Source organism: Argentina anserina, chromosome 1 (genome assembly GCF_933775445.1).
Source record: "Argentina anserina chromosome 1, drPotAnse1.1, whole genome shotgun sequence".
Classification (NCBI taxonomy): domain Eukaryota; kingdom Viridiplantae; phylum Streptophyta; class Magnoliopsida; order Rosales; family Rosaceae; genus Argentina; species Argentina anserina.
The window spans coordinates 5,339,243-5,351,742 of NC_065872.1; the positions used below are offsets into that span (position 1 = coordinate 5,339,243).

Below are 12,500 nucleotides of genomic sequence, written 5' to 3' on the forward strand. Positions count from 1 at the left end.
CGAACTCGGTGGATAGCTTCGAGGAGCTTACGAGCAAATTCCTCAACTGTTTCCTCTTGCAGGCCAATGCCCACCACGACACCAGCTCCATGTTTCGGATAAAGCAGAGGAACGATGAGAAACTCCAGGATTTTATATCCCAGTGGTAGATCGCTACGGCACGATGCCACGACCTGGATTATGTTCTTGCTGTGGTGGCGTTCCGGCAAGCGCTCAGGCCGAGAGATTTCCTCCTTAAGATTAATGAGAATCCTCCCAAGACTTACGAAGAGTTAGTAGAAACGACAACATGGTGGGCGGAAGCCAAATACCACACTTGTGGTAATGGGCAGACACATCTACGCAGACCAACGCCTGAGATGGCGAACGACGGTCCGCGTGGGACATGCTATATCAACCCCAGGGCACCAACATGTAGGACACACGAGATGAGGTAGAAGTGACAGGCGCCGAGACCACCAGGGGAGACGAGGTCGAACCGACCCATATCCCGCTCGGGGTCGTGACACGCCAGGATATAGTCAACAAGGGGCTCCCTGAAACTAGGTCTTCACAAACCTCACCATGTCTTACGCCGAAATATATGAGCGCCATAAGAACCTTCTGTCAAGGCCCCCCAAATGCCGATATGACAAGAGGCCGATGAGGCACACGGGAAAATATTGTGCCTACTACGATGACTCGGGGTACGACACGGACGTCTTTTATACATTGAAGTCCGCCATCGAGGAACTGGTCAGGACCGGTAGGCTGAATCAGTACAAATCCCAAGCGGCAGACGCCAACACCATACAAATCCATGACGAAATAGCAACCTTGTGTGGCGGGGTAGACCAGCTGGTAGACACCGCTAATTTCGGGATCCTGAGTTTCTTAGATGCCTACTCGGGCTACAACCAAATCAAGATGCATCCAGATCACCAAGAGGACACCGCCTTCGTGACTAATATGAGATTGTATTGCTATCAGGTCATGCCGTTCAGCTTAAAAAACGCCGGGGCAACCTACTAGAAGGCAGTCACTAGAATGTTCGAAAAAAAATAGGCGAGACTATGGAAGTATATGTGGATGCCATGGTCATCAAGAGCAAAACGCTGGAGGGACATATCGCCAACCCCGACAAAGTATTCTCCATTCTCCTCAACTACGGCATGCAGTTAAACCCGGCTAAGTGTGTAATGGGCGTAGCGGGAGGAAGTTCTTAGGCTTTGTGGTGATCGAAAGAGGCATAGAAGCTAACTCCGAAAAGGTCCAAGAAATAAACATAAACTCGCCATCAACCAGGAATGAAGTCCAATGCCTCGCCGGCCGAGTGGTAGCCCTCGCTTGCTTCATCTCCCGCCTGACGGATAACTGCGCACAATTTTTCTAATTACTCCGGACTCAGCACAAAAAAGATATCACCTGGGGCCAATTGTCTAAATATCGCTTATCGGTATCGTATCGGTCGAAGGGTAAAACGATATATCGGAGATATATCGGGGATATATCGATATATATCGCTTTTATCGAATTTGCTTATTTTCAATAAAATTTATAAAATTATACTTCAATATATACCAAATAAACTAAAAAATGGTATTAAGTAAACTAAAGAAAATAAATACTTAATTTTGTGACAATTAAAGTACACGAACGACATCTAATAATAAAAATAGGTATTTAAGAATGATTATTTAGACTTGAAATTCATCATATATATTTAAAATACATATAAATTAAAAATAGATATGAAAAAATGAAAAAATATATATAAGTTTTTCAAAAAAAGAGAGGAAATAAATATTATAAAATAAAAAAAATGAAAAAAAAAAATCAAAGTTTGACCGATATTTGACCGTTGACCATCATTTCTGCGTTGTCCGATAAAATTTGACCGATATGCCCTTATCGTATCGGATTCGAAATATCGGCAATACATTGGCGCTATATCGGCCGATATATCTGATATTTCAAACACTACCTGGGGCCCAGAACATGAGACGGCTTTTCTCCGACTCAAGGAATACCTAGGGTCAGTCCTGGCATTGTCAACCCTGGTGCCTGGGAAAATTTTATTCCTATACTTAGCGGTTTCTCAAACAGCAGTGAGCTCCGTCCTAGTTCGGCATGAATAAACCAGGGAACTCCCGGTGTATTACAGCGGCAAATGTTTGAATGACCCCGAGACCAAGTATTCGGAGATCGAGAAACTCACCTTAGCACTAATCACCACTGCCCGACACCTTTGAAAATACTTCCAGGCCCATACTATCTATGTGCTGACCAACCAACCATTACCCCAGGTACTTCAAAAGCCAGAGGCGTCGGGGCGATTGGTGAAGTGGGCGGCTGAGTTTGGAGAATTTGATATTCAATTCAAGACTCGGACAACGCTAAAAGGACATGCCGTGACTGATTTCATTGCAGAGTTTATCCCCGCAGAAGACGCCACACATCCCGACGCAATGGCAGCCGCACCAGCACCGGTGTGGGAACTCTTTGTATATGGCTCGGCCAACAAAAACTACAGCGGCGCGGTGTGATCATCATTGACCCCGAGGGGAATGAATATCCCTATGCTATTCGGTTCCGGTTTGACGCCTCCAACAATATATCCGAGTATGAGGCGTTGATCGCCGGAATCCAGTTCTGTCAAGAATTGGGGGCCACCAACGTCCGGATTTACAGTGACTCCCAATTGGTGGTTAACCAGGTTGAGGGAAACAACTAATCCAATCTCCCCCGGATCACCTCACACCAGAATTTGGCTGGGTCATTGCTCCATAAATTCAACCACTTTGAAATCAAACAGATTGCCCGGTTTAAGAATGCTAAAGCGGATGTGCTTGCCCGATTACCTACCTCTGATCTGGAGCTGGCGATGCCCGGTGTCCATGTGGAAATTCTGAAACAGCCGAGCATCGCCCGGCCCTTATTCGAAAATTTTCGCCATCGAGCAGGCACCCCTACCATCATAGATTGACCTCTTTATCGCCTACTTGACAACCTGACAGTTTCCGCTCGACGAAACTGAAGCAAAACGCCTACAACATAAGGCCACCCTCTACATGGTCCGCGATGGTAAACTTTACCGATGCTGTCAATCTTTCCCACAACTCAAATGTTTGGCCATGGAGTAAAGCCGACAGGTGTTAAACGAGTTGCATGGTGGGATATGCGGCAACCATGCAGGAGCAAGAAACCTAACCTTTAAAGCCCTCCGGAAAGGGTATTATTGGTCCACCTCCAAGGTGGACGCCAATGTTATAGTTGGGGCATGTGTACAATGTCACCAGTACACTAACTACATCAGTCACCCGTTTGTCCCGCTCTCAACTATCATCTCCCCAGTCCCTTTCGCACAATGGGGACTTTACTTAATAGGGGAACTGCCGGTCGCCCAAGACAGCTCAAGTATGTCGTTGTGGCCGTAGATTACCACACTAAGTGGATGGAAGCAGAGCCAATGGCAAAGATCACCACTGACCGGGTGATAAACTTCTTATGGCGATGTGTGTACTGCCGATTCGATATCTCGGAGGCTTTTATCACGGACAATGGTACCCAGTTCGACAATAACAAGTTCTGGGTGTTTGCCCACAAGAATGGCACGACCATCTTATATGCTTTCCCAGCACACCCCTAAATTAATGGTCAGGTCGAAGCCATCAACAAGCTTATCAAGCAGAACCTGAAAAAGTGCCTCACCGAGGCCACCAGACTTTGGGCCAAGAAACTCCCATAGGTGTTATAAGCGCTCCGGACGACCCCGACAACAGCCACGGGGCATTCTCCTTTCCTTCTAGCTTTCGGCACCGAAACCGTAATCCCGGTACAGATTGAGGTTCCCTCAAAGCGAGTCAAAGACTACAACCTAGATACGAACGCCGCTGGCCTCCAGCTCAATATGGATTTTTTGGGAGAACACCGAGATCACGCCCACCTATGGAATATCAATGGAAAGCAATGCATCGCCCGGCACTACAATAAGAAGGTCAACCCCTACCCCTTGGTGGTTGGTGATTAGGTGATGAAAGAGGTGAGGCCCCGACATATCGGTTTACGCCCTAAGTGGGAAGGTCCCATGATTGAAGTGGCCGGACCGGTCACATTTTATCTCTAGGTCACGTCGTGACGCAAGTTAGCACACCCCTGGAATGCTCAACATCTTCGCTACTTCCCCAAGTAGTCCCCGATTTTGGCCCCCTGGTAGTTAGCTATATTACAGTTGGTCTCCAATTATACATCTTCATCATGTTTATCTCCGGATTCTCTTTGTACTATTTGTCATATGGGCTTAGTCAATAAACAAAGACTTTCATGACATATGCATTGATTATCTCCATAACGTTCTCCACTTTGGTTCAAATGTCAATTTACTGGATGATTATTCGCTAAAATGAACTAAAACAAATGACTGCTGGCAAAGAGAAAATTACCCTGGAAATTTTTATTCATACAACAATGTTTACAACATTACATGAAAGTCACATTTGTCTTATGCTAACCCAGGCCGCACCGGCCGGGGACATTCCTACACCAATAAATGGGAACCAAAGTTGTCAGGCCCTGGTATCGTCACCTTTGGCAGTTGTTCGGACTCTTTTTTCCTTCGCTCCACGCTGCTATTGCCTACGAGAACATAGGGTAACTGGGCAGATTGGCCTTACTACCACACTCTCACCACGATAGATCTCGGCAGTCAAATGGTGCATAAGGGCTCTAACTTGGCATCCAGTAGGCTGCAATTTTCTTCTGGAGGGTTGGGAAATGCTATCATCCTTCCTACACAGCGTACCCTCGAGATGATTGGGCCGAAACGTCGACGGCCACCGTCCATCCGAAGGATTCCTAGAAAGTTTAACATAAGGATAGGTTTTTACGCCTAAACCAGTCTATGGAAACATGACGAAATCAGAAGGAAAAAAATTGGGATTTCTGAGAGGTTTCGAAACCCAAAGAGAAAACTACACACTCGAAAACCATGGTTGTTTGTTGTATTCTCATCCTTAAGGTGCTCTCTTTTTTATAGGAGAAGAAGCCACGATACAACGGCTAAGATCTCTCGTGTAACCATGGGGATTTAGGACGGTAGTTACGCCTAATTATGGTTGTCAATTGGACTAGGTGGCCACATGGATTAGATTTGTGACCAACGGTTTCTCAAGAATTGACTATAATTGTCATTTATTAGGTGGTTGATTATTCAAACCGTCTGATTAGGGACAATCACCGAGGTTTTATTTTTGGGCCTGGACTCTGGAGAAACATGGCCCAATGTTAAGCCCAATGGGCTAGTGAAAAAAAGAAGAAGACAAAACATCATCAACTCCATTTGCGGTACGTGTTTAATCTCCATTTTCATTACAGCTCGCCCGAACGGGCCGGGAGTACATTTCAACAGGAAAAAATTCCAAGGCAAACTACTCCTAAGGCTACCTTACAAGCTGGACTCGCCCCCTCCTAAAATCTCCACCTCATCCGACCGTATGGCATCTTGGGCGTCGAAAAGGTCGCCCAAGGGTTCTCGCATGCTTAGGCTCTAGCATCTGATGCGGAGGTCTCCGGTTGGGCGCGCTGCGGATGCGTCAGTAATTTGGAAGGCGTCCGCCCGTGTCCTCGACCGGTTCCCGGACTTTGCGTCTGGGTGGAGGGTGCCGAGGCGTTTTGGGACACAACCACCTGGATATTGAGCATGGGCTCAGCGGGCGACATCCTGACTTGCGCGTGCTGGCCGAGCACGGGCGCCGAAAACTGGAGATGGTTATGTGCCTCTTCAAGGATGACGAAGCCGCGATCCACGCCAAACTCAAATAAGTATTGCTCCCCGATCCTCGTCTCCGCACTAGCGAACCTCGTCCTCTTCGCCCTTCGCTCCTGGTTTCTGCCGCTCCGGCTCCTATTTTTGTCGCTGGCTCACCTCGGCTGCCTGCTCTGTGTCCGGCCTAACACCCCCACTCATCGCTGAAGCCGGCACGGCCGACGTCTCGACATGCACCTCTGGGCTCACCCCCTCGCCTCGCCGGTCACCTCCACCGGCACTATCCGTTCTAGCACTGGCATGTTGGTAGGTTGCTCCACCTCTTCCGGGTTCTCCCCGTGACCATCCTCCGACTCGGTCACCACCACCACCTCCTTCGGACGGTTCGTCGCTTCTCTTTCCGGTCCATCCAAAGGACTGTCATCCCACCGCACCCCCAATACGCTACCACCTCGGCCGACAACAACATGTATTGCTTCAGCACTAGTGACATAGGGTAGATGCCATCCTCAAATTTCCAGGGCGACTTCTTGAATCCTCTGGACCACCTCCTCGTCCGTCAGCTTGTCGAACGGCCCGGGCTCCTTCCTCTCGGGCAGCTTGATCTCCACCGTCGCTGCAATTAATAATTGTTAGACCCAACACAACAAAATTACAACTAAAACTAGTTTGTTCACTGCTCTTACCAGCCGATTTGACGATGTTATAGGCCTGGTAAACGCTCATCTGGCACCACCGGGACACCGATGATAAGTCGTTAATTAAAACAACTATAATAAACCCTGTAAAACATCATCATTAGTATAGAATAAGCATGGATCGTTCAGTCCGGGGAATTGAAGGGAACTCTAAACTTTTAGAGTTAACAAATAATATGTGGTTTTAGATTGATTATTAACTACTAATGAAAATAAAACTTAAATTACTATTTACATGATCGATTTCTCTTTAACAAACTTTAAACAAATTTACCATTACGCCACATAATTATAAGTTCGAACCTATCATGCATTATAATTCGACCAATTAAATACTTTTTAGACACCAATACAATTAGAGCTTTAGGGGATCATCTAATCATACAAGATTTCAATTAACATTTAGATTGACTGAGGGCCTAATCTAAATTTGCATGCAATCAAATTCAATCATACTTAGAGTAGAAATCAAACAAGATTACGTTTAAGGACCAAATCTTTGTTGGAGACATGTTTCATGTATCGCGTCACCCACAATGGTTTCACATGAAAATTTCTAGAATTTTTACCACTTTTAATCAATACAAACCGAACCTACTTAGGGTATGATTCGATTTGTGTCAATATGGTTGATGAATCTAGCACTTAAACACAATCTTAGGGATTGTATCCAAGCACTAAATTCATATGCACATATCTGAAAAATTTTGATTCTTAATACAAAACAATAATCTCACACAAACATCATACTACAATCTTCATTGACAAAGTATTGTACAAAGCCATAGAGATGAGTTGCGAGAATCACACGTTGTAGGAACATTGGAGGTGTGTCTTCAATGGTTATTTCTGTGGAGATGAAATTGGTATATGAGGGAGAACGACTTGCTTTTTTTTGTGAAGAATGTTTGAGGTAGTATTTTGGTAAAATTTTGGCTCTTGAATGCAAAAGAGAAGTGATATTATTTGAGAGGGGTGGAGTCATGTATATATAGAGGAAATAGGGAGGATTTGAACTTGCCTCTTTCTTCCTATAATAATGCCATGTTTTATTTCCTAAATCACGCCATGTTTTATTCATTTAATGATCATCTTCTATTTAATTGTTGCATAACTTGGCTCCATATGTTTTTCTTTAATTATCTCTTCTATTTAATTGTTGCATGACTTGTTGATGATAAGACTCCATGTGCATGACTTCTCCTTGTTTTTCTCTAGTATTATCTCTTAAATCCAATATGAAAATAAGAAAATAAAATCATAAGTAAGAGATAATTAGTTTCGAAACCTAGCAAAAATTCCTAGTGCAAGAAGGACTCTCAAAATATCGTCAATGCGACCAAAATGTAGAAAGATGAAGACTCCTAATCCAACTAGGTTTCCTAGTCCTACAAGAATTCCTACTCAAACTAGGACTTTAGACCAATTATGCGTTTTTAACTCATGTAAGCACAAAAATGCATCAAATACCGCCAAAAACTCTTACTACAACTCAATGACTCAATAGTACAACAATAAGGGCTAACACAAAGTACAAATTGAGGTAAAAACATGTTAAGAGCGTCACACAAAGTGCTCTTATCAACCGACATGTTGGCCTGCTCCTTGAAGGCGAGCATGCACCTCATCAGCCGCTTCTCCATCATTGACACTGCAAAAAAAAAAAAACACAAAGATTGGTCTCCGCTTATACCATCAAGCACAAATACAAACAAAGAACAAGAGGGAGACAAATCTTACTTATCAGCTGAAAGACACCGGGCACTGGAAGATCGAGGCCTCCTTCTGCCTTGGCCCCTCCACGAAAAACGCCCGCTCTCTCCAGTTCGTTGGGGTCGAGCTCGGGGGCTAAAAAATCAACATGGCGTACTTCTTCCCTTGGGGTGCCATCCTAATGCAACCCCCGCTCCCCCTTTGACTTTGACTTGTTGTGTGAAGGTCTCACTGAGCTGACACACCATAATACAAGGCTATGAGAATCTCGATCCCCCAGATTTAGCTCTCATAACAGCTGGGGGTCCACCTTTTAAAAGAGAATAATAGAAAATTTTAACAGGGGAAATAAAACTTGAAAGCCATTTTAGCCTTCAGGCTCAAAACTATTATCAGCCTTTTCTTCTTATTCAAGCCGACATGAATTCAGTGACGACTGCTTGAAATATGTTGTCGGAGCTCTTATCAAACTTTAACGATAAAGAACTTGAGATTCAAACAGTCATCATTCGAGTATCGAAACTCTACAAATGTGATATGGTTATTACGTTTGGGCTGAAGCCAAAAGTCCAAATAGTTCAAGATCTATAGGTGAATGAGAAAACACACAGGGGTAAATTGTCATTTCACAAATCTCTTCGATCTTCTCCGGTGATTTTCTAGGAATATTTGGCACTTATCTAACATGTCTTCAAGCGTGTAAAATGGTTGTGTCCGTGGAAACGTCGGATTCGAGTTAAAAAGTTTCCGAATTCGCGTCGTTCTCGGTGCGAATTCGTTTGGTATGATTGCTCAAATGACAGTTATACGCCCAGTGAAAAACAAAAAACTATGTGAACCCAATTGTTTGTAATTTTGTAGTGCGGCGGTGGCGTAACCGAGCTCCACCCTGGATGGTTCCCACAACTTGTCCCCACGTGCCGTAAGAATTACGGAGTCCCCACCACCAAAACGCATCGTTTTGGCTTAAACGCGTTGGTTGCCAAGCAAAGACCTACCTCGACCTCTATAAATACCCCTCTTCAGCCATTCTCAACCCTATTTTGGATCTGGGGGCCTCTCTATCTTTCTCTCTCAAGTCTCAACCCCAAACTACGATCCTTCAAACCCTAACCTTAGATTCTTCGCCCTTTCCCTCCTTCCCTCTCAAACGAGGTCTGCGCGGGAGAATCTCCACGGATCGAAACCCTAGCAGCAGTCTTCTTTGTTTCGATTTTCGATCGAGCTAGGGTTTGAGAAATCTTCGATTTTGATTTCTCAGAGATCCGAATCCAAGGTTCTTTGGGGGCTTTCCGGGTTTGAAAAGAGAAAATGTCTCGGTGTTTTCCTTATCCTCTTCCTGGGTTTGTGAAGAAGGGGATCTCCTCCTCCGATGAGGCTTTGACCGAACCGATTAAGGTATTGTTGGGCAATCGTGTTGAATTTCTGGGTCTCTTTTGACTTTGTGCTCGACGTACTGTGTTCGATTGGGTTCGTTGTTGATGTATTTCGTTATTGATTTGTGTAATTAATCGAAACCCGAAAAAGAAAAAGAGGGAGAACGAACAATACCCAGCTATCGGAATCAAAATCGAAATTGATAACTAGGCTGACCCTAATTAATGAAATTAAGTATAGCCCCAACCGTTATTGTGTCCCTGGTTTTGTGATGTTGTGTCCCTGGTTTTGTGATTTGGAGTTTGTGGCTAGTTTATGGACCAATCTTGTTGCTTTAGCAATCAGCATTAACTCATTCGGTACATCCCGATTGTGTTGTGTTGTAGAGAAGGATCAGTTATGTGTATAATCAAATTAGAAGCCCAGTTCTAACTATACATGTGGTAATGCGTATGATTGAATTAGAAGGCCAGTTGTAGCTGCTGACAGCAAGTCTTGCGAAATGTTTTAAGCTGCCAAGGTGGTTGGCTATTCTCAAGCCACTGGCAATTGTTGAGTTTGTGATATGTATGTGAGTTGATGGTTAACCTATAGTACAAATTAAAAGCTAGCTTACTAATCTGTGTTTGATTTATTTTGCTTTCCGAGAAGTAGTAGAGTGTGATAGTTAGCTGTTTGACATTAGAATTGGGGTGTGATGGCAGAGAGAGTAGCATTATATTCGACATTGACATGTGATGTGGTGAGATTGGGAATACAGTGTATTGGATTAGGCAGTGAACCTTGGGATGATTGTTGATATGTACCTGTTCTTGGGGTGATTTAGCCATGTCTTATAATGCCTTGGTGGTGGAATTGGTAGACACGCAAGACTCTAAATTGTCTTGTGCTTAAGTGCATGGAGGTTCGAGTCCTCTTCAAGGCAAATGAGAGTTCTTCTAATTTTTGGTAGGAGCAGCATTTTAGTTTCTGATGTTAGGTCCTGTCCCATATGCCCATTCTTAGTTCCTGAAAGTTGGAGCTATTAATAGTAGTGATTCATTACCATCTTTGTGATTGCAACTTTTTATAATTAAGAAAATGGTTAATTGAATCTGCTCTATTTTAGGATTTGCTGATGCTATCTGGATTTTTCGCTTGAATGCCTTTCCTGTGGTTTGCTTTATTCTGACTATTATGTGATTGTTTCATAAAGTGATGGTTACTTTGATGATTGCAGCCCCAACCCCAGCTCCAAGTAGAAGCTGAGAAAGCCAAGAAAGAAAAGAAGAGAGAGAAAAAACGAGAGAAGAAAGAAAGGAAGGCTAGAGAAAATGGGGAGATTGAAGAGAAGAAGCATCATCACAAAAAAGGGAACAAAGATGAAAAGAGGCAGGATGAGAAAGTCGAAGAACATGGCAAGAAGAGAGTTCGTGAAGCTGAATTTTTGGACAAGAGTACCATCACGGAAGAGCATCCAGTTGGTTCTCAGAATTCTTCTGATAGTACCTTAAACAGCAATAACAGCAACAAAAGGCAGAAGCAGAACTTGTCTCCAGAGTGCAGGCAAAATACTGGTGAGTGTGTTTATATTTCTTCCTTAGCCGGGAGAAAGCTGTTTGCCTGTTGTGTTTGCTAAATTCACATGGGCACTGATATTGTATATTCAATATGTTAAAGGGAGCATTCTTCGTATCCGGTTGCCTCTCCAAAGGCACAAAGATCAAGAAGTGCAACCAAGAGAGGAATTGCCTTCCCAGTTGCCTCCTCACAGCAACAATGCTCCTGTGGAACAGCCTTTTCGGTTGCCTCTACAAAGGAACAAACATTCAGCAGTGTTGCCCATTGAGGAACAACCCAACAGGTTTCCTCTCAAGTTGCAGAAAGAACCACCAGTGCTAGCTCAAGAGAAACAGCCCTCTCTCAAAAGGCAAAAGGATCAAGAAGTTCTGCCCAAAGAGAAAAAGACTTGTCTTGTGTCTCTTCAAAGGACCAAGGATCTAGAAGTGTTACCAAGGGGGAAACAACAGCCTCACCAGCTGCCTCTCCGAACCAACAAAGATGTAAAAAGTGTACCCAGGGAGAAACAGTTAAGCCAGTTGCCTCTCCAAAGAAACAAGGATCCAGTGCTATCTAGGGAGGAACAACCTAGCAAGTTGCCTCTCCAAAAGCAGGTACTTCCACCAGTGTTGCTCAGAGAAGAACAGCTGTGTTCAGTCTCTGGAAGAACTGCCGAAGCTTCTGTTCAAGGAAGTTCTATACCTGCTTCTGTACTAGAAAGAGAGGATGGAGAAAAAGCATGTTCTTCCTCTGCAACTGAGAGCAAAGAACAGCGAAAAAGCAAGCGGAGAGCATCACAATACGGAGAGCTATTTGAGAATTGGGTTCAACCTTCCCTGTTGCCTAGCCTACTGCCCACAGATATTGATGAGGATGAGGGATGGCTTCTTAAGTCGAGTAAGAACCGCAACTGTGGGGTTGAGAAACCTGTTTCTGCTGGTGACATCTTGAGGTGTGGAGACTCAGTTTCCTGGCCACGGGCTAGGCTAATGCCCGAGGTTGATATATATGCTTTGCCCTATACCGTACCATTTTAAACTTGTGTCGGAAATTTGAAGAGACAAGTGAGGGGCTGAGAGCTGCCAGTGACCTTTGTTCTTCATGTGTTCTTTCTTTGGAGAGGTTGTTACTGCACTTGTGCTGTTTAAAACCCTGAATACCTGGAGCAAACTCTTGGTTAGGTTTTAAAAAGAGCAACTGAAGAGTTGCTGAGGAATGAAAGTTTCTTGTAGAGTAGATGAAATTTATTGATGTATTGACAACATTTTTGATTCTTTAGTCAATTACAATATCACTTGCTCATTTTCGCACTTTGAAAATGTCATCGTCTCGTGTTCTGAGTTTCTTTTAATTTTTAAAACATTGTGTTTTAATTTTTGCAATATTGTGTTCTTATGCCGTATTGGCTGGGTTCTGGAGTGAAGGTGATT

General features: G+C 44.0%; 1 protein-coding gene across 1 annotated transcript; it reads left to right on the forward strand.

Annotated features, from left to right (window-relative positions):
• Positions 1-9,211: 9,211 nt before the first annotated feature.
• Positions 9,212-12,427, forward strand: LOC126784126 (uncharacterized). Its single transcript, XM_050509616.1, has 3 exons — positions 9,212-9,552; positions 10,751-11,087; positions 11,191-12,427. Exons 1-3 carry the CDS (start codon positions 9,466-9,468, stop codon positions 12,105-12,107), a joined length of 1,341 nt encoding a protein of 446 aa, XP_050365573.1. The 5' UTR covers positions 9,212-9,465; the 3' UTR covers positions 12,108-12,427.
• The last annotated feature ends 73 nt before the right edge of the window (positions 12,428-12,500 follow it).